The sequence below is a fragment of the Chanos chanos genome, chromosome 3 (genome assembly GCF_902362185.1).
Source record: "Chanos chanos chromosome 3, fChaCha1.1, whole genome shotgun sequence".
Taxonomy (NCBI): Eukaryota; Metazoa; Chordata; class Actinopteri; order Gonorynchiformes; family Chanidae; genus Chanos; species Chanos chanos.
Genome location: NC_044497.1, coordinates 23515297 through 23542393, shown reverse-complemented (window position 1 = coordinate 23542393; position 27097 = coordinate 23515297). Strand labels below are relative to the sequence as shown.

Below are 27097 nucleotides of genomic sequence, written 5' to 3'. Positions count from 1 at the left end.
ATTATCTCCCACTGGGCGGAGAGGTTTTAGGAAAAGTTAGGAGGTGCTTGAATATTACTAGGCTACTGAGGATCATCATCATCATCATCATCATCATCATCATCATCATCATCATCATCATGACTATAATTCCCTTTTACAGTGTAGGTTTGTTGTCTCCTGCAGAGTGAGTCTAATAGGTTTAATATGGCAGGTCATAAGATAACACACAAAAATTAAAATACGTTTATGTTTGAGCTTTCTATGTATTCCTTGTGTCTCTGTTGAGTGGTAGGGGCTGTTTTATGGGGTTGCAGAGATGTAGTTCAGGGTGGAGACCCTGACTGTGGATGGTGATGGTCGCTCTTCTCACAGCTCGGTGTCGGCCACAGGAGTCTTGGTGGTGGAGTGCCCATTGGTGGCGGCTGGTGTCTGGGTCTTGACTGCTTCAGGGGACTCACCGTTGATGCTGGGCTTCTCCTGGGGCTCAGGGGGTGTGAGGGGAGCCACAGAGACTAGAGTGTTGCCTTGATTCTCCTCATCCACCTGATAGGAGTCATCCGGCTAATAACAAACAGAGACAGACACACATGTTCAGACCAAAATATCACTCATAACAATGAGTTGTGCTCCTTCTTTTATTTCAATGCAATGTCAGTGCTCAAATTTCTGAGGGTGTTTAGGGACATTCTCTAGGCAAAGTTTATTAAACTTTACTGAGCTATGTCTATGTACATGTGATCATGCAATGCAGAATACAGAATGGGAACACAAGTTCCTGTGATCGTTTTTGCCACTTTGCTGGCTATGCGCTAGATCACGGGACATTCTGACTCAAACTGCATCTACAGCTTGAAACTATTTTGTTATTTCATACCAGTGGCAGATACTGGTCTTCAGTATTTTACAATGTAAAACTGTCAAAGCTCCAAACCCATCACTTGCTGAATTTAAACCAACAGTCTCAACAGACTGAAAAAATACAGCTGCAGCTCTCTGGTACAGATATGATACTGTTAAGAATTTTCTAAAAAAACATTCACTTATAGCTTTGGTCAGGGTATGGGCCTTGGCTCATTAAAAACAGTTGCACACCTCTTCACGAACATTCATTTCAGGACAAATGAAGCAGGAGATCATTAGAAAACTTTTGTATATGCACTTATCTGGAGTGTGTTTTTTTGATGAAGAACGTTTTGGACTGAACTGACAAGACACTCGTGATAGAGCTCTACCAGTGATTTTCTACAGGAGAAGAGAGGGTGGAGCCAAACACTGTATGTGGGTGTGCCCAACACCAAGTCCCTGAAGATTGCTGAAGATCTGCCTTGGCCATGCTGTTGACTGAGTGTATGAACATGCTGTATGGATGCATTCCCTCATGAGGTTCACAGAACCCTCAGTGGGTCTCTACACATGCACGGCCTACGGTAAATCTCTCTATGAGTCTTCAGTATATTAAATGAGTACCCACTAATCAGTGTATTCTCAGTGTCGATCTATGATTGGGCAAACATCATAAACATTCTCAAGACTAAATGGGCATAGAATTAAAATGTAGGTACACCAGCTCTAATCAGTAAAACTAAATAAGTTTGATTCAGTCCGGGTGAAATGGTGAAAAGAACAGCAATGTCTCACACATGTCACTGCTCCAACAGACTTCTATGTAACAGATTGTAGTTTCAGAAAAAGCAAACAAAAATAAGCCAAACAAACAATTTCATGTAAAATCATGGTATTGACAAGCACGGGCCATATGCAACTCCTTCTCCTCTATGCCTGAGATGCGAAAGTCTGAGATGGCGAAAATCTGAGATAATGAAAGTCTGAGATAACAAATGTCTGAGATAGTGAAAGTCTAAAATGGTGAAGGTCTGAGATAGTAATGGTCTGAGATAGTGAAGGTCTGAGATAACAAAAGTCTGAGATAATGAAGGTCTGAGATAGTGATGGTCTGAGATAGTGAAGGTCTGAGATAATGATGGTCTGAGATAGTGAAAGTCTGAGATAACAAAAGTCTGAGATAACAAAAGTCTGAGATAGTGAAGGTCTGAGATAGTGAAAGTCTGAGATAGTGAAGGTCTGAGATAGTGAAGGTCTGAGATAGTGACAGTCTGAAATGGTGAAAGTCTGAGATAATTAAAGTCTGAGATAGTGAAGGTCTGAGATAACGAAAGTCTGAGATAGTGAAAGTGTGAGTAGTACTCACCAGTTTCATGCCCTTGGCATTGCTGTTGCGTTGGGTCTTCCAGCAGTAGCCTGCGATGAGGAGAGCAGCCCCAATGAGCCCAGACAGTAGCAAAGCCACCAACACTGTGGGCTGGTGTTTCCCCCAGCGTGGGGAGGCCTTCACCACGCCCAGCTACAGGAGGATCACAGGAATAATGTGTGGTTGATATACACATCGTATATATACTAGCTAGCACTAGCTAGCTCACAGGTTTGATGGCCATTTGTAATTATCACGTTGAGATAGTTGGTTAAGGCCTGCATTAGAGTAGTGACTGTATTTTTCACTTTGTCTAAGTTCTCACATGCACATGTGCGGAGCTCTCTGAGCGTCACACATCAGAGTTAATCACACAGACCCGTTAAAGACATGACTGTGATAGAAGGTAAACAACGACACCAAGATCAGAGATACATTAACGGGTTAGACTAATTGGTTTGTGTGTAGTGTTTGCATGTGTGTGTGTGTGTGTGTATGTATGTATGTACATGTGCATGCACGTGTATATGTGTGTGTGTGTGTCTACAGGTGGACTGTCAAAGGTTTAGTAACAGAAGCAAAGTCCTCCCAGCTCACCCAGGCCAAAGATGACTTCCAGCTGGGAGAGGGAGGTAATAAAAAGATAGAAGAAGGGATAGAGTGGGGAGGAGTGCATATCACTGGTACTGATGTCAGCAATGGCTTCTAAGCGCTGATGGGAGACTAAGGGGAGAACTCAAACATTTTGCACCCTCCTGCACTGAATACTCTCTTCTTACTTGTTTTTTCACTCCAAAGGGTTTGACATTAAACTGAGTGATGTTGCACAGTCATTGCACCTAAAGTGTAGACTTCAAACCTGATGTCCCCATCAAGTGCTCTCTGTGCACCTCAACCCATCTGCCACATTAGTTTTGTCCATGAACATGCAAGTGATAGGCATTCACAAGTATGCATTTGTAATTTGCACGTCATGCATAGTAAATAGCACCAGTGTGTGTTTTCTGTTTCAAATCAGTCATGAGGCATAAACTGCTCTTGTCATTTAGACACACACCTTTTCTTTGAGATGATCAATCTTCCCAGTCACACCCTGAAGATCATCTGTGTAGAGAAGGAAAACTCAGGGTTTAGCAGACGTTATGTGGATAATGAGACACATCCATATTCCAGCATTTCTTCTTGAGATTGAATTCATTGTCTGTGCAGACAGTCTAGTCAAAAGCACACCTGTAACACTCTGGCCAATCAGGATCGCACTGTTGGAATTCTCCTTTTGGAAGATTTGGAAATTACAGGACTCAGAGTCGCAGAATTCAGTGCCATACTTCTGAACAAGCTGTCTGGTGTGCTCCTGTGAGAGAGACATGAGAGAAATGCTGACATTGCTATGACACACACTTTGTACACACAGCGTGTTAAGGTGATACTTGATGATGCATGAAGATTAATAAATGTTGGTCTAATACACAGCTTCCATGTACAGCCTGATACATATTTCATTTAAATCACTGGCTTTGTCTTACAAGTTGTTGTCAGGTTTTGAACCCAAAATACTCTCAAGATAATATTATCTGTTAAGAATAATCAATTATTACAAAGTATCACCTCTAGTGGAGAATGTGTTATCAGGAAACACGATTTACTACTACACAAGAATAAAACAGTGTTATTTAGAAGATGAACAAATATCTGTAACACAATCTCCACCAAACTCTTTCCTCAAACTCTTTCCTTTCCTCCAGTTCTTACCAACGATCCTCTTTTAGTTCTCCTCCATAACGAATCGTGCCCATCAGTCAGCGTAAGCCAGGCTAACACATCTTTCTTCCAGTCTCTCACTCACCTGCCAAAGCAGCTTTTCATGCTACCTGCAGTTTACCACTGTGAGCAGAGCTCTGGTCAAATGACAGGACCTGACAGTCAGTGATCACTGCCCACTATGAGGATGGAGATCAATCCTGTCTCACACCATGCCTGTACGAGACAAGTGGGTTTGTGGGATACAAGTGGGTTTGTATCCTCTGGGCCACAGGGGGTAAACGTCACCGCATTTTTAACCACACTTTATAATACAGAGGACCTTCAGATATCCTCAGGAGCAGAAATGTTGGTATGTTAATATGGCATTCAACTGTTAGCCGGCAGTCTGGACTGAATGTTCATTGCAGTGACCTCGCTTTGAACGATTCTTCAGATAGGCAGTGAAAGTTTCATTAAGTGAAGTTTGATGTTTGCTTTCTGCTCTTGTCATGGGATTGTGTCTGTTTGGACTGTGTTTTTCTCCCCCCCCCCCCTCTCTCTCTCACAGTGTGTTTCTACTCATCCCTGTTTCAAAGAACTGAGAGCAGTGCAGGCCAGGCTTTGAACAGTCTCTCTCTCTCACCCTCTCTCTCTCTCTCATTCACTACAGAACATTCTGGTTGGTTCAAGGTGTACCACAACTGTGTATGTGTGCTACAGAGTTTGTTTGTGTGTGTGTGTGTGTGTGTATGTGTGCATGCGCGCACGTGTGATTGTCTAACCTTTCAAATACGACTTTGTTCACTTTTTACAGAATCCAGTTCACAGAATTTCAGAACTCCATACAGTCATGCATGTAGTCAGCTCCATTAAAAAAAAGAAAAACAGTCCAGCAGTCCCCACTTTTCCTCAGACTATGAGATCACTGTGTTACACAACCATACTGGGAACGGAGCCTTACTCTGGGTAATGTGATCTGTACTGTGTGAACAGCCTCGCAGGCCGTGTGTGTGTGTGTGTGTGTGTGTGTGTCTGCGTGTGTGTGTGCCTGTCTGTGTACAATTGATCTGAGGTTTACACTGCCCCTGTAAGCTGGGAGGAACTGTATGGGGCTCCCTGGGTGACAGTCTCACTTTCCCTATCCTAAATTTCAGGCCCCTGATGAGGAGTGTGTCTGTGTCATGCCTGCGTGTTCCTCAGGCACTCAGAGCAAATTCAGCGGAGGTTGATGTGGAGAATGGTTCAACTTTCCTCCCTTATCATTCTGTGCACTCTCTTTCTCTCTCTCTCTCTCTCCAGTTGTCTTAAAGTGTTTAGAGCCAAACCATACCAGAGGCATAAACAAATGAAAACTATGTATGCTTTTGGAGGTGAAGATGTTCAAACAAGGCCATGTAAGAAGTCATATCCTTCCAGAATCTGAGGACATATATCTGAGTTAGCCACTTGACAACAGGAAATTTGCTCCGAATGAGTCTCTAAAAAAGGTGAGTGAGACTAATGTGTGTTTTCTTTATTACTAATGGCCTTAACCCATTTGTGAGATGCGTGTTGGTGCTGCTTTGAGGAGAAAGCCCTCTGATTTTCTCATGGGAATATTAAAGTGGACATTTTTAGCAGACACATTTCTGAACATCTCTCATTGAGAGATTTTCCACTCTGTTCAACATCAGTATGGGAAAATAGTGTGTGGACATGATGTTCAAGGTATTTCTTTTACCAGGTTTCTCTCTCTCTCTCCCAGTCTCTGTCTTGGACATGAATGTTCTTCATTAATAGTCCCAGCAGAGAGAGAGCTTGTCCTTGGCCAAGCTCTCTGCTCTATTCCATATTCAGTTGGTTTTCCTGAATCATTTAAACAGAGCCCCCTGAAGTGGAATCTCCCTAAAAAACCTTTAGACTGTAATTTAGCAGCCAGCTGGGGAAAAGCTGACCTCTGTTGAACTATGTTTGGGTATTCAAGCAGGTGAGCAGCACACTCCGAGTAGGACTTGTCTTTAGTTGTTTCTGGAAGCTCTAGTTAATGAAAATCACATCGACCATTTCCACTGCTGACTCCTGCCCTCCAGCTCAGACATTATTTCCATATGCTGATCTGGCATTAGTCAGAGTCCAAATATCTGACTCCAGATAATAATAATAATATAATAATAATAATACAAGCTTATGTAGAGCCCAATATCACTATTTATAGTCTCAAAGGGCATTGCATGTCTATAACAAAGTCAAATCAGAATTATATTATCCATAAGTAAATAGATAAGTTTAAAGGTATGGAGAGAGTTTGCCTCCTTAATTTCTGTTGGTAAACCATTCCAGAGGAAGGGAGAGCGGTAGGAAAAGGCTCAGTTGCCAGCAGACTTCTTTTTAGCTCTTGGAACGATTAATAGTCTAGAATCTTGTGAGCGCAGGGTGCAAGGGGGGATTATAGGGTGTAATTAAGTCAGATAGGTAGGCCAGCGCAAGGCCATGTAAAATTTTATATGTTAATAAGAGGACCTTAAAATCTGCCCCTGCATGAATTGGGAGCCAAAGAAGGGAAGCAAGGACAGGTGTAATGTGATCAAACTTCCTTGTTCTGGTCAGAATTCTGGCAGCACCATTCTGGACCAGCTGAAGACTACAGCTGAAGAGTACAGAACACTGCAATAATTGAGGCGAGATGTGACGAATACGTGAACAATGGTTTCTGCATCAGCCATACTTAGAAAGGGCCCTATTTTAGTGATATTACCGAGGTGATAAAAGGCAGTTTTGGTTGTGTTTTTGATATGAGTGACTAGCGAGAGACTAGAGTCAAAAATCACACCAAGGTTTTTAGCTGTAGAGTTTTGAGAGATGATGCACCATAGTTAAGCTCATGGTATTCAGAGGTCGCATTACTATAGTGGACCCACTGCTTTCTCTCTGAGAGATAAGATTTAAACCAAGAGAGTGCCAGACCACGAATGCCAATTTGATTTTCCAGGCACTTTAACAATCCAGTGTGATGCTGCACTCAGATCAAGCAGAATAAGAATAGAAGTAGCACCAGCATCCATGGCTAATAAAAGATCATTAGTTACTCTAGAAAGTGTGGTTTCAGTCGTGTGAAAACACCTGAAGCCTGACTGAAACATTTCAAACAGACTGTTAGAGGACATATGGACTATCAGCTGAGCAGCTACAATTTTTTCAAGTATTTTTGAAAGAAACGGGAGATTAGAGATCGGCCTATAATTATTTAAGGTTTCAGGGTCAAGGTTCGTTTTTTTAAGTAAAGGTGTGATCATTGCCATTTAAAAGTGAGAGTAAAACACCCGATTTAAGTGACATATTTAGAAGGTTTAGCACTAAATAAATATAGATATACAGGATATATAGATATATAGAAGCAGTCTGTGCCACACGACCAAGAAAAGCTCTATGTAAAGTTTAGCAGGTAGGGGATCAAGGAGGCTGGTTTAGCAGAGTACACCAATTTGGACAGTGCGTCTACATCCGTGCGTATGTTAAAAACTCCTACTTAATGTCTCTCTTTTACTTATTTTCTCTTCAACAAAAGTAAGTTTTGGGTGGAATTCTCAATTTCCAGATTAATTTTTCACCTCTCTGTGATGGAAGGATTTTATGCTTGCTTTAAAACAATAGGCAAGATGAGAGATGTTGTTTAACTGTCACATCCAACAAATTAATCTCTCTTCCTCTGAGCATTACATTTCTCCCTTTTCCAAGGTGCATGAAACAAGATAGCCACAAGCACAAACCGAAAAGTCATAACTCCCACTGTCACAGTGTCCACTCTAGGATGACAAAGGCCTCACAACCTGCTCCCTTTCCTTCCTTTTACCACACAGCACTGTTTATCTTTTGCCTGCACACTGAACGAATGTGTTTGACACTACGTCTCGCTGATGGGAGCCTGACTAAAGCCTGCTAATGTTTGCTTCTTAAGCAAAGGTTGATCTCTCTCTGTTTACATGGAAGATAGGTCCACACACCTTAACTACAGAACACAAATGTATACTAGAAATATATGCTGAAATCACAGGACACACATATACACTATAACTACAAGACAGAAATTATACAGTCACTACAAGCTGATCAGAGGCACATTTAGGCATGGGCGACATGGGCCCGCACAAAGAAAATCGAAATAATGACATTTGCCCGATTGGTTTTCTATCGCTCATTTGCACGTCACGTCAATGATATCATGTCACTGTCAAATAACCTCGTTAGAGTACGCACCCTGATTCTAGTTTGTTAGCTTGGCAGGCTACTGCCTAGGAAGGTCTCCCACTCAGAAGTACGAGATGGGGAGTGGGACGGGGATGGGTTAATCTCAGGTCCCCCCTATGGAAGCCCGAGGTTGGTGGAGCAGGGGAATCTATCAAATAGCGCACCCCTAGCTTTGTACAGTGCTAATGCAATTGTAAAATCAGTCACACTACGAAATGCCACCAAATAAAGCACACTTCATTCATAATACTGTAAATATATAGTTTCACAGACATATTGTTGCATTTTTTCTGGTTTGCGCAAAATCCTTAATATAAGACCAGCCAGACTTTTGGCTCTCAGAATATCTCTGGTCCTTGTTATGCCAAAAGACGGAGAAAGGAGTTAACCATGGCAGCGGTAATCTAGCTCGCTTCTACAGTCTCGTTGATTTATGCAGGTAGACATATTTCTACACTGAGGGGTCACCTGCCTTTCTTTAGCTGATCCATACAAACTCTGAACAAGAACAAGCAGAAGCACGTTCTCGCTCGTAAGCGAGGGAGCTCATAGCCAGCCCAATCCACATTATTTTAGGCTAAATGTTTGACTCCCTGTCATGATGTCACTCTGCACCACCAGCCAATGTTGTGTCTAGATCGCAAGGTACATAACGTGATAAAGTTTAAGAAGAAGGGCGACACGTACAGTGGCTATGCAATGTATTTTGTTGATTTGGAAAATCGGAATGTCCAGCAGAGATTATTTGATTGTAAAGCACAATTTCTTTGTAATTCCAAGTAGTTCCTTGCCCCCCAAGTTTGAAACCCGTTCTGGTGCCACTGGTCTGCACACCATCAAGGTGAATTGGTTTAGTATTGACTCTTGGTTGACAGTGTTGGGGGATGGGTAATGTATGGATGCTTCTTTTTGAGATTCATTAGTCTTATTTTTGTACATATTTTTATATTTATACAGCTTTGAAGGTTATGATTATTTATTTGTGTTGTTCTGAAAATCTGAATAAAGATTACAGTTAGTGCAGAATGTTGCCAAATATATACTGTAACTACAGGGCACAACTATACACTCTCACTACAGGGCACAAATATACACTGTAAATGAAATGCGCTCTGTAACTACTGATGCTGCATCGTGTGGCACAGACTGCTTCTATATATCTATATATCCTGTATATCTATATTTACATTCAGTGTGATATGATCTCTAAATGAAGGCCTCCAGTTTTGTCATTAAAGCAAATAGTGCTTGCAGGACCCTGTGATCAGAACTGAATGAATCTAAATGCCTACTGCTGTGTCAAGACAGTAGGAATTTTTTTGCTTTGTTTGGTTTTGGTTTGTTTTGTTTTTTTGGAGTATTTAAGTTGTGTTGTCAGGTTGCTATTAGGGTAAATGTTAATAAACATTACCAGAAGGAACTCCATGCTTCATATTGATCAGTCTCAATGCTCACATGTCTTCAATACCTTTTAGTTAGCCAGTATGGAAGACTCAGTTATTCATTCCAAAACCTGCCTACTCCATCTCAGTGCTTTTTCAAACAGTATTCAACAACTAACACAAAGCTAAATTAATTGTCAACTCCTGCAGCAGCATTTTGGACTTAATCAAACCGACAGTCCTTCAGTGTTTGTATCTTCAGACCCTCCATTCACTACTCACACAGCTGGAGAAAGCACTCAGTTCAATCTTCACAGCATCCTTGTCCTTCACTGTGTCTTCATCCACACACATCACCTGAGAGAGGACAGACAGCTCATTTGTTTCCCTACAGTTAAATGCTTAACAAAGTCACTCTTTTACACAAAGATAAGAAGTTGTCAAAAAGGGGGTTTCTTTAGCGTTGGAAAATATTGACTTCTCTATTGAGAGTTCTGATGGGGTATGTTACTGTCAGTCTAATGTATTCTCATGTAGCAATATTTGATGGTACATAAGCCCCCTAAAATGATCAGTAAGTAAAACTGTAAGACACAAACACAGAGTTTCCTTTCCCAGATTTCAACTGCTTCCTGATGGACACTTACATTTACCACTCGCTTGATCATCGTGTTGTGTGTCCAAGGTTTTACAGTGACTTTTGTGTCTATGTGGGACCTGGGAAGACCATCAAGAAAAGTGTAGAGTTGTCTTATTTTTGGTTCCTCAGAAATCAGGAGGGAACCAAGCTGAGTAGTGGAGGCACTTTCTGGTTGTGCAGTTTCGCTGGCCTGTGTGCTGCTGCTGACCTTGTCATGGTCACTAGTAGGACTGTTGGTCTTCATAACACCACTGTCAGATGTGTCTGGAAAGGAAAAACGAAAATCAGAGTAAGACAATACAACAATACAAGTTGATAGAAGATCATGGGTACAGTGTATTTCTCACAAGCTCAAGTTAATGGGTAAAGATGACATAAGCATTCATTTCTTGCACTGGCTATTTCGTTTGAAGTACATGCTTGTTTATACTTAGCGTAAGGTTATCCTTGTAACTGCACGGGAGACACTTTTGGAGAAACATAGCTTTTTGTTTAGTACAGGACTGTCTTTAAGAGGAACTACACCTGTTAAACATTTGGAGAGGATTTCTCTGCTTACGGACTCTGATGCTGATTTGTTAAACCAGCTGAACAAAGCTATGGCAGTTCAGCATATTAGGCTTTGTCTGTATCTGTCTTACACAGCTGTCATTGATGATCCAGAAGTTTTCTTTAAGATTTCTTTTTTTAGCCCTGTTTTTCATTAGGATATAACAGTGAAGACATGTATGTTCTACTGAAGTGTGTTCTTACCCTCTATCTGGGGGGTGGTGGGGGCATTGGTGAGGGATGTTCCGTCAGTTTCGTCTGGGGTTACAGTGGTGCCCTCACCGGATGGGGGTGTCTGAGCACTGGAGTCTGGGCTCAGTGTAGGTGTATCTTGCCCCTCACATCCTAAAACAACATACATATATTTATTTATTTACTTGTCTAGGGTTGAGGAGATATTCAGTTTTGATCTTAAAATGTCACCATGTTTACATGTTATTCAAAGGCAAGACAGTTTATAGTACAGCACTGATGCCAACAGTCAGGGCTGCTACATTCACTAACGTTGACAGCTAAAATCACTCCCAAATCAAGGGTGTCATTTTACAACATACAAGTGCAATGTCCTCCTTGAAGTCTGACTTGCATATTTTGTAATATTCTATTCTATTCTATTTCTCACCTTCAGTTTAACAATCAAATTAGCTATGATAATTCCCCAAATATTACAAACTACCACAATATTTTGAGGGAAAGATCACAAATCCCTCCAGTGATAACAGAAGTCATCTGGCATGCATGGGAGAGACAATGCTGACTCAAACACTGCTGTTTAGACTGTCCTTTAATCTGTTTCCTCCCTCTAAGAAAAACTTACAACACTTAGAAGACACCCTAGCCAGGAAATGACCTTAACAGTATGTCACTATATCTGTCCACCCCCTCAGTGTATTTTCTTAAACAATCTATCCCCCCTTTCCTTCTTATCTATTTTTTTTTCTCATCAATACTCTCCATTCAGCACCACTACTCTGTCAACAGGGTGTAACTGCTCATCACAGGGACATATTAACGCACAACTTCATCTGGTGTAACAACAGCTGCACAGGCATGCTTAAAACTGGTCCTCAGGATTTCTTGGCATGTGGGTGGTGTGTTTGCTAAGAGCTGGCCACCATGGAGATCAGGTTAAAAAAGCTGAGCCCCCTGTCCATCCTCTAATTCTCTCCTGCTTCTCCAGCCACCCCACCCTAAAACAAATCTGGCTGTTTGCACAGGCGCCTGAGGTAATTAATAGCTTAAGTGTGGGGTAGAGATCCTCACACAGCCTGTGTAAATAAACATCACCCTGAAAGAAGTCATGACCCCTGACTTTGCCACACCCTGAGATGGTCCCGAGGGAGAGATCTCATTTTAAATCTTTTTTTTTTCTCCAATGAAGATGCTTATGGCCAGCTTATCCAATGGGCTTTTTGCATGTGAATGTACTTTGCCATTTGGTGACCCATACATTTTCCCCTCCTAACAGTATAATATATATAATATGTTACATTTCCTAAAACAGAAATTCAGTTTACTGCTCAATTTACTTGTTTCAGCATAAGTCAAATCATTGATGAATAAAACTGCATTCTATAACACCTCTATTTTTCCATTAAAAACATCCAACTTTATTGCTGTAGTAACTCTGCAATTACACATTTAAGCACAAGCTAATAAGACCTGGAAAGACTCAAACCTTAACATTGCTCATTCCAGGCCCATATACAACTCTGTGACCCTGCTTTTAAATTATATGAGCCCTAACGCCTCAGGCACACGGCCACATATGTAATGTTGTCTTGTTTGTTTGTTTTTCTACGTTTTTTCCCCCTAATATATAGCCATGGGTAGCTGTCCTCTGGAAGCACGGGGATATCCCTGTTGGCATTCCACAGACAGGGTGTCCCAGTTCCACACTCACTGTCACCCAGGTTGTAGAGTTCAGACCAGTGCTAACATGTGGAGGTGTAGCCAGAGCAGGGATGGGCATCCGCACACACACACACACACAGACACACAGACACACACACACACCCTCTCCAGTATTAGCATTACTGAGGTCCCTTAAAAAAGAAAGGAAGACCTGAGGGAGTTGTCCTCTTACTGAAGCATTTATTTAAATGTTGTCTGGCCTGAGTCTGAGACACAGCAGAAATATAGTCTGACCTGAGTCTAAGGGACTACACACACTTGCCGGTATTCAGTTTACAGTGATCAGAAAAACTCATATAACCATCTTCTGTGTTACACAGCCTTAAGAAAAGATTCTGCTGTATGTTCAGTGTTTAAAGGCCTTCTACGAGCAAGAATGAATCTGATTTCTCTAATTGTGGCACATGGTAAAAAAAGAAGAATGAAAATGTAAAACAAAAATAAGTAGAGTTTCAAATGTATATTTTTCAAAGAGAAATAGATGAATGTCAGTGAAGTGATGTTGTCTCCATCAATACTTTTTATTTAATCTGGTTCCCTTCATTAATGCAGCTCTGTGTAAGTCTCTGATGTTCAAGTTTTCATAAGAAATACCTGCATGTTCTGAGCTATGCGGCTGGTTACAAACCCCGAGCTCCTTTTTACCATTAATGCCAAGCTCTTATCCCACAGCCCGTGAAATACTGCCCACTTGCCCCCCCTAAACTTCCTTTTATCTGGCGCACAGTGCTACACTAGACACTGCACAGTGCCGGTCGTATATTTTAATTGGCTAAACTGGGCATAAATTATCTATCTCTTAGCAACGTTAATAAAATTCTGCGCTGCCTCTCTCAGGCCGAAAGCTGGTGTGTTCCCATGATACACGAGCCATTTCTGAGGATACGTAGTCACAGAAAGTCCCAGTGTCTTTACTCCATATGGTCAGGTACTCTGTGCATAAATGCATATTTGTTAAACATACAGATGTGTTTGAAGAGCACAGAGATAAACTGGAACCTGTCTCTGTGCTCCATGGCCAAGAGCTTTTTATCGAGTTTCACACTGAGTTCAGATTTCCTGTAGTGAAGCAGGATCTGTGTGTTCCTTAGGTTGATGCAATGTGTGTAAGGAACAAGACTCAAAGCCAGCTGTGTTTGGGCCTTTCACTGGTAATTAGACTTTGGCTGAATAGTTAAGTCATAATCACAGTTATTCATAACGCCACAGGAATCCACTCAGATGCTCCAATGGTATATGCAGAAAAAGAAATATATGTACATGCTATGGATGAGGGCAGGGCATGGGAGAGCCCTAAGAATGTGACTGAAAATCTTTTTAAGAAATCATGAAATGTATTTCTTCACCTATTAATGCCCAAACCATATCAGAAGTGCCATACAGAGAAGGAGAAATCATGCTAATCCCTGAATTAATTTTTTTTACAAGAATTCACAAATAGATTCTCTCTGCTTGACTCACATAAACACACACACAGACACATACACACACACACAAACACACACACACAAACAATGCTGAATGCAACCTTCTGTGCAGGAGTTGACAAAAAGCCCAAAATCAGGATAAGCAAAAGATTAGTTTATTTTTATAGGGTTCTGTTTCCATAGCAAACCCTGTTACCATGACAGGTGTTTTGGGGCCCTAGCTCTGACTTCAGCCAACGCTGCGGCTCTGTCAGAGAACAGGGAAACAGTGTTGGGGCCAGAGGTCAGAGAAGGGTTTGGGGAAGGTGGTGTTACCATCTCTATCAATAGGAGGAAGTCTGAATGAATGCCAGGTCATTGGTTTCATATGTTTCTGTTTCTTTCTAAAGTGCCTGTCTCTGAGAGAGAGAGAGTCTATCACGGGGAATGTGTTATCTCCACGCTCATCTGAGCCAACACATACATCTGGACAGACAAACATCCACACCCACAAATACACCCCCCTAGACACGAAGACACCCCCACCCCCACACACTCACTCACTCACACACACACGCACACACACACACAAACACACACACACACACTCACCCTGTTCCACCCTGTTCCACCCTGTTCGACTTTGCTGATCTATCAGCAAAGTTTAAATTTATAATCACAATCTAATGCAACAGCCATAATTGTATTTATTTTAACTTATTTATTTACTTATTTAATTTTACATTTGCTGGAGTCAGCTTCAAACATATAGTGTTATTATTGCTAAAAGATCACTTTCTCCAATGTCAAATCAAACTTGGCTGTTTCGAACCAAAGTACATTACATAAAATCCTCTTTAATCTCTTGGGAATTTCTTTCTTCATAATGAACTAATCAAAGTTCTTTTTTGAGACCTATTCAGGTTGTATTCATCAGGTCAAGAGGTACGTTATGTTTACAAATACGTAAATACACATACAATCCCATATGCCACTGCTAAAATGTGGTTTTGGTTAGATCAAAACGCATATACAGAGACTGGGGAGGACCTGAGGACAGACTGGATAGGACCTGAGGACAGACCAGGGAGGGACTGAGGACAGGCCAGGGAGGACCTGAGGACAGACCAGGGAGGGACTGAGGACAGGCCAGGGAGGACCTGAGGACAGACCGGGGAGGACCTGAGGACAGGCCAGGGAGGACCTGAGGACAGACCGGGGAGGACCTGAGGACAGACCAGGGAGGACCTGAGGACAGACCGGGGAGGACCTGAGGACAGACCAGGGAGGACCTGAGGACAGACCGGGGAGGACCTGAGGACAGACTGGGGAGGGACTGAAGTTTGTGAATGTGTGTGAAGTTCCTCTTTCAGTGTAGGTTTGAAAACTGTAGTCCCTTCAGTGTATGTCTGAGAACTCTAATCCCTTTCAATGTATGTTTTCTATCCATGAATGTGGAATGTCCAAATACCACAAGCACCATTTTATTGTTCTCTCAAACACTCAGAGAATCAGCAGGGACAAAATATGGTGTCCGAATCTGTGAATGTCATGAAGGGAAAACTGTAACAGTTACTGAGGAGATGGCATGTTTGAGGAGGTGTCATATTTGAGGAGGTGGCATGTTTGAGGAGATGGCATGTTTGAGGAGGTGTGTTGTTTGGGGAAGTGGCATGTTTGAGGAGTGGCATGTTTGAGGAGTGGCATGTTTAGGGGGTGGCATGTTTGAGGAGATGGCGTGTTTGAGTAGGTAGTATGTTTGAGGAGATGGCGTGTTTGAGTAGGTAGTATGTTTGAGGAGATGGCGTGTTTGAGTAGGTAGTATGTTTGAGGAGATGGCGTGTTTGAGTAGGTAGTATGTTTGAGGAGATGGCGTGTTTGAGTAGGTAGTATGTTTGAGGAGATGGCGTGTTTGAGTAGGTAGTATGTTTGAGGAGATGGCGTGTTTGAATAGGTAGTATGTTTGAGGAGATGGCGTGTTTGAGTAGGTAGTATGTTTGAGGAGATGGCGTGTTTGAGTAGGTAGTATGTTTGAGGAGATGGCGTGTTTGAGTAGGTAGTATGTTTGAGGAGATGGCGTGTTTGAATAGGTAGTATGTTTGAGGAGATGGCGTGTTTGAGTAGGTAGTATGTTTGAGGAGATGGCGTGTTTGAGTAGGTAGTATGTTTGAGGAGATGGCGTGTTTGAATAGGTAGTATGTTTGAGGAGATGGCGTGTTTGAGTAGGTAGTATGTTTGAGGAGATGGCGTGTTTTTTTGTTATTCCACTAGGCACTGTGCGGCTCGGCAGCTTCTGGCTTATCGAGAAAACACTGAAGGTAAAACAGCAGATCCGGGGTAGGACCAGATGTGTGGGTATACGTGTGGATGGGTAAAGACAGCTCTGAGAGGGACCTGTGCCTTCACATCCTCCTCAGTAAATCTCATATATAACTAAAAAGCTTGACATGAATGAGAAGAGTAAGATATAGTAACACTCTGAAACTAAACTTAAATAGAATGAGCAGGACATCAAAGTGTGTGTGTGTTAGTATAACTAGTTTTAGACCAATCTAGATAGGTTAACTGAAGCAGAAAGAAAATCTCATGTTGACCTTATTGTTTGCCATCTCTTTTACCTCCATGTGACATTGTAAAGATTGTATTGCATAAGATGTACGTTGAGCCCTCAACAATGTGTGTGACTTTAACCAGATATACAGTATGTGTCCTCCCAGGCCTTGTGTGATCTACATGGGAATTTCTCTCCATGTTTAACTCACTAACTGAGACAATAAAATGTCATTAGCTAAACAAAAACTTAATAATTAAGTGCTTCACAGTTTAAACCAATCAACTGTTGCCAAAGAAGATGTTTATATAGCAACTATGTCAAGTCTACCCAAAATTGCTGAAAACAATTTCTGCTGCCAGGACAGACATCAGAAGGTTAACGTGAGGCATATCTTGTCAACCTATCCTGGAATGACATGGCCCATCTCAGAATGGCCTATTTCCTCAACTAAATTTTAACAGGGGTCGTTTCTTCAAGAGCCAGGAACAGAGACAGGGAAATTACATATCAACCACCTAAGCTGTCAAAAGAAATTGTATTGTCTTTTATGGGCAGGTCAGTGGAAGGAAAGTTATATGGCAGTTCCTCATGTCTTTACATGAAAACACAAGCCTTGCAGTCTTCCCAGAATCCCATGGCCTTCAGGATACCTGAGCACATACGGTTTGGTTTAGTCTGATATTGTATCTATTTATAAGGGTCTGAGTTTAGAGTACTCTCAACAAGCATGCATGTCCAGGGAGGACCCTGATGCCCTGCTTACCCAACTCATGTGGGCTGTCCTACCCACAGGTAGTGACGGAATGACAAACACATGTAGATGTGCTTTATGGTTTCTACTGCTCAATTCTTGCATGACAAAGCCAAAAAACTCAGGTCTGTTCTCTCTAGTTCGCTGTCTCTTGCTTATCTTTCTTTCAGAGGAGGCTGTCACTCATCCTCTTACCCAAATGCAAGAAAGAAACAGCCGAGTTGTACAGAGCTGGCCCTGTAATATTCTCCAACAGGACCGTGGATGTAGCCTCCAACAGGGAGGAGTCCTCCCTGCATTAGCAGATGTGCAGATCTCCAGAGAGCATTTATCCTCTCCTCTGACTTCTCTTGAACATGAACCCTTGACGTCCCCACAGTGTTTTGGGCCAAGCTCTGGTTCTCAGCCTTGGGCCTCATAGAAGTGCTCCACCCAAGCCGCAGGGAGAGCACCTTGGCTTTCATCACTTTTTACCCCCCCCCCTTCCAAATCCATTTCTTCTGCTCCAGATGTTATTGCAGCCCAGCTCAGGCTTCTCCTTAACCTAAGAACTCTCCTAGCAAAGCCAGTAGAATGACAAGCAAGTCTTGAATTCCTCCCAAAGCTCCCTCAAAGCCCCCAGGGGACATGCCAGGACCTGAGAAATGTTCAGGGAGGCCTGAGTGGGTCACATGGCCTAAGGATGGGACACAGAAACCAAGTTGTTCTCTGCCCAGCAACATGGTCCAAAAGCAACTCAGAATAAGAAGGCCTTCTATCACGGAGACTTCACTAACTCTTCGCTTTGTTAATTTATTATCATATGGAGATCATATGAAGGCCATTAATCTGGTATAACTTCAGTTTAAACCTAAGTATGGCCATAACAAAGGTAACAGGTAAACCTAAGTATACCTATGTATGGCAAAGTATAGAGCAATAACAGTAATTAAAAAAATCAAATGGTACAATCACCACTGGATGAAAACTTCACACTTGCAAAATAGTAACTTCATTTCCCACAAGGTGCCAGTTTCGATTTCCATGGAGTATGTGTTCCCCCGAAAAAGCCTGACATCCAACGCTCCCTTCATCTATTGAAAAACGTGAGAGGTGTTTATATTTCTGCGCTAACTGATTGCAAACGTTTTCTTAACAGTCTGCCCACACCCCATATGTTTTTTCACCAAACAGGAATTGATCGTATTAATGTTATGGAATGTTAACTCTGCCTTTGGATGTGGCCAAACTCTCACAGCACATGGTAATCTCACAGCCTGTGATGAAGGTGGGTGATACCTCAACGCAGCCCTGAAATATTCCATTTATAATCAAAGTGAATTAAAATAATAAGCAGCAGCAACATCATCATCATCAACACCAATAACAACAACAACAATAACAATAACACCACTTCATGGTGTATTCCAGAAAGTGGGTTTAATGAAAACTCTGAGTCAGTTACTTCAGAACAAGTAGTAAACCTCCTAAGAAAAGAGCCTCTATGGCTTCATTCTCCTACCAAAACAAAGCCATAGGGCTCTTCTATTAGGAAGTTTACTACTTATTCTGAGTTTTCACTAAACCCGCTTTGTGGAACACCCCCCATATCTTTACACTCACCCCCCCCTTTTCTCTCTCTCTCTCTCTCTCTCTCTCTCTCTCTCTCTCTCAGGTTGTTCACTGAATGGTCCTTTACTCTGGATCACCTTTGCTGGCTTGTGAAGGGTGGACAGCAGATGCCTGCTATTCACAGAGCCAAGAATTTGAAAGTTGTATGAGGAACTGGATGAATAGTTGGGAGCACAACTGTGACACATTTTGGGGTGTACTAATGCCCTCTTTCAGAAGAGTTTTATCTTGTAACCCAAACCCTTGTTTCCTCAACAGTACTCCAGTCAACGCTCTGTGAACAGCCATTAAATACCAGCTGTCTTCCTCTTCACAACACACAGTCAACACCAAAGGCATTGTATGGGTGCAGATGTCCCTGGCCTGTTTCCAAGCCCTTGTTTCTCGACACCAGTGTCCAGACTGATGCATGTAAAAGGATATCAAAATATACCATGAACTATAGTCTCTCCGTATGAAAAACAACAAAAAAACACAGCAGAAAAGTTGGAAAAAGACAAATAATTTGGGGGGTGTGAAAGGGTGAGTGCTGCCTCTTCTACCCACTGCCCCCAGCACACACACACACACACACACACACACGCACGCACATGCACCCGCACACACACACACACACACACACACACACACACACACACACTCACACACACACACACACACACACACACACACACACCACACTCACACACACACACACACACACACCACACGCACACACATTTAAAGGACGGTAATGCTTGAGTTGCATGCTCTGTCTCTCTCTCCCTCTGTCTTTCTCTCTCTCTCTCCCTCTGTCTTTCTCTCTCTCTCTTGCCCTGTGCGTAACAATTTCTTTGGGTTCTTTAACACTGTGGTTGGTGGGTTGGGTAGTCAGCCATGAGAGCCACATTGGGTCTTTTCAGGCAAGAAAAGGATACAATCTTATGTTTTCAATTAGGACACATTAGAGAGAATTGTAGCAGGGTTGTACTGGGTGCTGAACATTAATTACCAGCTGTAATTATCCGACCGGTAAAAGGGAGGCCCAGCCAAAGTACATTAAATCTGTTTATTCTTCAGGCAAGGCATCTGTTTTTCTCTTTAACAAGCTCAGAATGACCACTGCTCTCTACCTACTGTTAGACTGCTGTCGTCTTACCCAATGCAGAAGCTGCTGCTTTTTATGAAAACTGGTCTGATGCAGAAAAACACCCCAAAACTACTGTGAGTCAGCTAATTCAACATGTGGCTAATTGTCTTCGTTCCCTGTAATTGGACCAAACAGTATTTGTTTGTTTTTAACAATTTAATTACAATCAAGTGGTTGTAATTTGTGAGCTACGCTATAATGACCGGGAACACTTTACTATGCTATGAAGTTTAGCTGCTGAGCTGTTGTTATGCTGTTTTGATGATTCAAACGTCAGACGCATCCAGATTTTCCACTCTGGCAAAATTTCATGTCGGCAGAACTGCTGGCTCTGATGTTTTGACTCAGGTCTGTGGAGGCATTCTGGTGCCAAAGACACTCAGTAAGAATGAGACTGCAGTGGCTGGAAAGTGGGCTCGCTCACTGTGAGAGTTGTAAAAACTGTATCGATGCAGAGGGAGGTGGGAAACAGAGCGGCTCCCACCAGTTCAGCCATACTTGGGAGAGAAGCATTGAATGCCAGTGTTCTCCTGTTGTTCAATAAGGAGTGTTTAGAAAAGGAGAAAAACATCAGTGACTAGGTGCTTTGTCCTGTCTCTGAGCTTGAGGCATGTTTGATTCATTTAATATCTTTAATATGCAGTTTTGTACTCTGAATGTCTATATCAGCCATAGACGTGGTGATATAACAAATGAGGTAACCTTCTGCACCATGTTCAGTAGTTTCAGCTCGTGCAGCTTTCATGGCGCTGTTTGTTTGTTGGAGTTCTTCCAGTCAAACACCGTGTCCAAGAGCAAAATTGCACGTAAAAACTCACACCTCCCCTTTAAAAGGCCCTACTCCCTTTGAAACATCAAACTAGTCAGTAGCATGTGTGCATATGAGGTAAACAGCCTGTGTTTGACTCCTGTCTCAGACAAACACCTCGTCGGTTGAGCTCACAGCTCAGGGCTCAGCCCACCGGTCCACAGAGACTCCTGGGTCTGTGTACATCCAGCTCCAGTGTCAGGTATCTGATGCAAAAAGCCTGATGTCTGTGAGAGAATGACATGATGGAGAGCGAGGGGAATTTACCAGCTTGCTTTTGAGCAGTCTACTGGAGCTGATGGTTTTGAGTGGAAACAAATGTCAATATTCAGTCCCTTGTTTTGGTTGGCCTGCAAACACTGTCATGGATCAAGAAGAAATCTAGAAATCCAAAGCATAAGATATGAGGGCTTCTTACAACTCTCTCTTTCTCACACACACACACGCACACACTAACACACACACACACACACACACACAAACTGCGTCATGGCATGTCTCTCACCATGGCCTCTGCCATTCGTCTGGTCTTATCTCAGGCAAAGCTCCTCAATCATTACAATGGCATGCAACAGATAGAACACTCATTCACAGCCATGCATTTCCTCTCTCTCTCAGTCCTCACTGTGGGAAGCTTTGTGTGCACACGCTGTCATAGACGTTATAGTGACTGTGATCTAAATGGCTTTGCTGTGCTGGTCAAGCCCATAAAAATGCCAGTCCAGCCCTTTGCACAGTGCAAGGCTAAGCTAGCTAATGATGAACTCTCTTGACAGCTGTGGCCTTTTTAGCGGCTCCACCCTCTGGTACTTCTCCTTCAGGCGGTGCGACTGGGCTGAAGGAGGCACTTTCCACCTTTTACTTCTAATGCTGTGTTTAGTGTACTAAGACTCAAGCTTGTGTCCAGCTCTCACACTGTAATGCAATGTTAGCAGTATTGACAATGCAAATTAACACATTCCTGGTATGCTAGGCTGTTCCAGCTGCTAAAAGAAGTGTGAAAGTTTCCTCCACCCTTTACAGGTTATGCAAGGTCAGAAACCACCAGCTCCTGCTCCTAACTCATTCCAAACAGTGTTTATTTGGACCATCTCCACTGTGTTGCCAAATAGTTGTGCATGAGCACACTGGCTAAACTGCAGGCCAGAGGTAAAAGACCGTTAGCAGAACCCGGCTGGTGTTTGAGAAAAACATGTTTGGAGTGGTGGGCTGAGGTCTGAGCCATAGTGTTAGCAAAAAACATTTGCCTAGAGTCTGTGTCACAGCGAGCCCCCCCCCCTTCTCTCTTTCTCCCGGTCTCTTTCACAACAAGGGTCCGATGACTCTGTAAGAGAGATGTTTGCTCTGGTGGGTCCATGCCATATTTAGGCCTTTTGTACCACATCAGAAGACAGTAGGAGGAACCACCTCCTCCCACTCCAGGTCGTTTCTCACTCACTCGCTCATTATCTAAGCTGCTTATCCTGATTAGGGTTGCGGGGGGGAGCCTATCCCAGCACTGATAGGGCAAACACCCTGGACAGGTCACCTGTCCATCACAGGGCAGACACACTCACCTAACCTGCTTATCTTTGGACTGTGGGAGAAAACCCACACAGACACGGGCAGAACATGCAAACTCCACACAGAAAGGACCCTGGCCACCCAGGGTCCGTCTTGCTGTGAGGCGACAACACTATCCACTGCGCCACCGTGCCACCCTAGGTTGATTCTGTATACCCCTAATTAAATACACCACCAAAAGAAAGTGATTTCATGTTTGGCAATTCAGTTTCACATACACCCCAGGTGTTGTCTCATATGCCCAGTTTACAGATATGATTTTGACTTAAAGCCCTTGAACATGTTTTTTCTCCGTGGTCTCCTGTTTTATGTGGTATAGAATGAGATAAAGCAATATCAGGTTGCACCAAAACTTATGACATTATATGCTAAAGACTTAATGTCTTAAATGTCTTATTTTTGACTTTCTGAAAAAAATGTCCTTTTTTTAGTGTGCTTTCCTAAAGCAGCACGTCACTCTTCAGCTGCTGGTATCAAATCACCCAACAAACTCCGTCACTCGAAACAACATGTGTCAGATTACCAGGCTATGCTCAGAACCCAGCACTGGCAAATATATTTTATCAGTGGGAGAACTCCACTGCACTGCACTTTCATGTCCAGCTTCCTCTGCCAACACAAAGCCTGTGTTTTTGTCAAATGCCTGGAATCAACTGGTTGTTTTCTCTAAGGACTAATGACATCACTCCTCCAAAAATCCACTTTGGCATTGATTAAAGCCTATCCAAAGCAATTACAGTCACTGAAAACAACATGGTTTTTGTTCAGTCATACACATACACTGTGAAATCACTTGCAGGCAAAGGCCAACCTTGTGAGAATCATTAAAGAGCCGTTTTTGACATGATAGTAAACTAACGTTGTTATCTGCGCCTACAGGGGAAAAAACGTTGGATTTTTAGAGACACACCCACTGCGCTACAGCCTGCAGACTGTATTTGCTATTCTAAGCGCTGATCTCCTCCACACATTACAGCTCTCACACTCATGAAGAAGACAGAAGCCCGGGGTTAAAGTGAACAGTGCAACAATGAGGCCCTGATACATTCTCTAATGCAATGTGGGAATTTTCCAGTGACACTCTGGAAGTTTGTAGGCTAACCCTTGCATGGCAAAGTCTCACACGGGCTGCTGTCACACACCAGTGTGAACAAAGTAGCAGGCTGATGTAGTGTGTGTATGTGTATGGCGATCGTGGAGAACAACAGACAGCTGTGACAGTTAAATGATCTGATTTTGTCTACTTTACTAAGGTCCGTAGTGGTGCTGTCTCTAAAGTGTACAGCACATAGTCCAAGGGTTGCTGATAGAAAATAGGGCAAATCATCAGTGCATTTGGAGCAGCCCAAAAGCCTGGGCAAATTGAGAGGTTTTTTGTGAACTAGGGGTGGTCACTTAATTCAATTTCCCTTTTAACTCAAAAATCAAATCAGCAAGTTGGAGTGTACACTCTATACTTGCTTTCAGTGTATATGTGTGTGTGTGTGTGTGTGTGGCATGTGCCTTGATATAAAAACTCTTTTCCCCCATTAAGCAATACTGTCCACCACTTTTTTCCCTTCCTAATGGTTTACAATGTTTCCGTAGCCTCAGCATGGCCAGGTTTTCTTTAGTCTGTCAGGACTGCCCAGTCCAGCCACAGAGGCTCTGGAGAAGTTGTTACATTAGACCAGGCCTAAGAATGTCAAATGGAAAACCAGGTCCAGGCCAGATCTTGGCCTATAATTAGCTATGGAACTGCTGCCCCTTCTGCCCATCTTCCCCCTGACATGGAGAAAACGAACAAAGAGAGATAGTCCACATATCTAAACAGTATTCTGTCCATCCTCTACAGTCAGCATTGGTATAGCCTCAGTACCTTTATTTCATCATCACTAAAGTAACAGATAAGCAGTCACAGCTCCAGTTGTAATCCAGAAAAAAATACTCTTTCAGACAATTTGCTGATACTGTAAAAACCCTTCTTTGTCCAACAAACACAGCATGCTATCCTTTGATTCTGGTTACAAACACAGGCAGACAATTATTTCTTCCCAAAATACAGTGACTGTACCACAGTAAGTCCCAGAAAACATCATGTTTGGAGGAAAAATATAGAACTGAAAGAGAAATTTTTGAAAGATTCTAAAATAGTCCTAAAATAGAAAGGGCTTTTTTCTGTCATGTGCCCGGCCCTACTCCTTTTGCTCCCAACACACACACACACACACACACACACACACACCCCTGTCTAACTCCACCCAGATGGAGCACAGGATGTAGTGTGTAATTACGCTCCATGGCAAGTTTCCACTCCTAAAGCAGCCCCCTTTGTTTCCCGCTAACTTTTTCAAACCGCCTGCTTGCAGTGAAGGCTGTGAACAGCACACTGTCAGGTCAGTGAAGTGTGACTGGGCAGAGCCGAAGCTCAAAGTAGACACACACACTGATCACACACGGTCAGTTTCTTACTAACACCCCCTGCTCACTTTTTCAAATTAGTCTAACTTTCTTCTTCTTCTTCTTCTTCTTCTTCTTCTTCTTTTTCTTCTTTCTTCTACAACTACACATGTTTCTTTCAATTTTAACACACACGGCACAAACTCAGAAGAACAAGGAACAAAAGACATAGATTTGCTGATCAAAGACTATCAAAGATTAAGCCACTCAGCCTGCAGAGATGTGAACGTTTCAGTATAGACAGGAGAACACTCACTGTGCAGGAGCAGAATGCCACATGCCAACACCAGAGCCATCCTCTTCCAAAACCCATTCATTCTCCACATGGTTACCGCCATCCTGGGTCCTCTGTGTGCTGGAGTCAGGGTGCACTGGTCTGAGAGTGTGTGAGAGTAAGTTGAGTTTTGGGTTTCCTCTTACTGCGCACAGAGTGGGACTAACTGGCCGGATAAAGTGTGGCTTGTACTCCGAGGGGTTTTATACGACCCCTCTTCTCTAACTTCCCCCCTCCTCCCTCTCTCCCCCTCGCTCTCTCTCTCTTGCTGTCTCTCTCTCTTGCTCTCTCTCTCTCTCTCTCTCTCTCTCTCTCTCTCTTTCTCCACTCCCTCCTGCTCACTGGCTCCTTTAACCTCTACACTCTTCCCTGCAGCTGAGCCACTCCTCTCTTCTGAGTGAGTGAGAGCGAGAGGAAGTGTGTGAGTGAGTGAGAGAGAGAGAGGGAGTGTGTGTGTGTGTGTGTGTGTGTGTATGTGTGTGTGTGTGAGTGAGTGAGTGAGTGAGTGAATGAGTGAGTGAATGAGTGTGTGAGTGAGTCAGTGAATGGAGGGCAGAGAAAGCTGTGTATAACTGTATATACATGCAGCTGTATTTGTGTTATATCCTGCATGTGTGTGTGTGTGTGTGTTTGTCTGAAGTGTCTGCACCACTGTTTGCCAATTTTTCGACATTAGTATTTGGTGCTCACCCACTGATATCAGTAGTTATGTAACGGTGCTCGTCTTAATTGAGCTAATTTCACCTAACTGATGGAGACATAGTCATAAACCACTGACAAGAAAACAAGCTGGCAGCACTTCAGGCATCAGGTCACATCTGTGTCACAGCATTAGATTACATGATTGTAAAGATATAGTAATAACTGTTCCCTAAAATCCAAACCCAGGCTCTGTGTCTAGTTTTCAGCGACTGGAGAGGGTAGAGCTGGGTGCAGCTTTGAGAAGGTGAGCTGTGTGTAATGCTATACCTGGTAAACCCTCAGTGTGCCCATCCTTTTCTCATATTGTGCACATAGCAGAGAGACTTGTAAAATCGCACAGCGTCACACTCCTGGGGCTGAGCCGGAGTTTTGTGCATCCCTGGACTAATGAGTAATGCTATGATGTCATCCTTACCCCTTCACACCCACAACAGGCATCGTAGAAGCAGAGAAACACACACACACACACACACACACACACACACACACACAAACACACACCAAGGTTATAATAGTTTTCCAATTTCAAATTCGTTTTTTAATTTGATGTTTGTATTCAGTCTGAATTTCTGTTTAGTTTTCATTAGTTTCACCAGTGGTTTCATTAGTTTCAGTTTAATTTTTATTTCATGGACTCACTTCTATTTCATTTTAGTTAAGTTTCAGTTTTAGTAATTTTAGTTACTTTAGTGCAAAAAATTGTCATGGATTAGTGCAGCGTGAAAGGTAATCAGCTTATCATTGAAGATATCAACATTTCAAGACTAAACTTAACTAACATATGCGGTACACTTGTTTCAGACTGAAAGCCTGTCAATACACATAAAAGTCAATACACATAAAAGTCAATACACATAAAAGTCAATACACATAAAAGTCAATACACATAAAAGTTAATACACATAAAAGGCAAGAGCAGGACGTCAAGTTCGTCGCTCATGCTCTGTCTTGCTACATCTTTGTCCATGATTAATGAGTATTCCCGTCGATGGTAACTTTGAGGGTGAACTTTAAGATTTGTGGAGTTTTTCCCTTTGATTCCTACACCACAGAAGCTGTTGCCTGAATTTACCATGCATTTGCTTGTACTGCTTTCACAATTAAATTCAAAATAGTCCCATACAGAACTCGCACGTTTCCTCCCTGAAATATCTGACTTCAATAATAAGGCCTAATTCCATTAGTTAGCGAGTGTAGGACCTGACACGCTATATTGC

The 27097-nt window shown here is 42.6% G+C and overlaps 1 protein-coding gene across 1 annotated transcript; it reads right to left on the bottom strand.

Annotated features, from left to right (window-relative positions):
- Positions 1-293: 293 nt before the first annotated feature.
- Positions 294-10219, bottom strand: cd34 (CD34 molecule). The gene is made up of 6 exons (XM_030769888.1): positions 10188-10219; positions 9823-9897; positions 3422-3545; positions 3249-3295; positions 2192-2344; positions 294-543 (listed from the first exon to the last, which is right to left on the bottom strand). The coding sequence occupies exons 1-6, from the start codon at positions 10206-10208 to the stop codon at positions 349-351; spliced, it is 615 nt and encodes a 204-aa protein (XP_030625748.1). The 5' UTR covers positions 10209-10219; the 3' UTR covers positions 294-348.
- Between the last annotated feature and the right edge of the window lie 16878 nt (positions 10220-27097).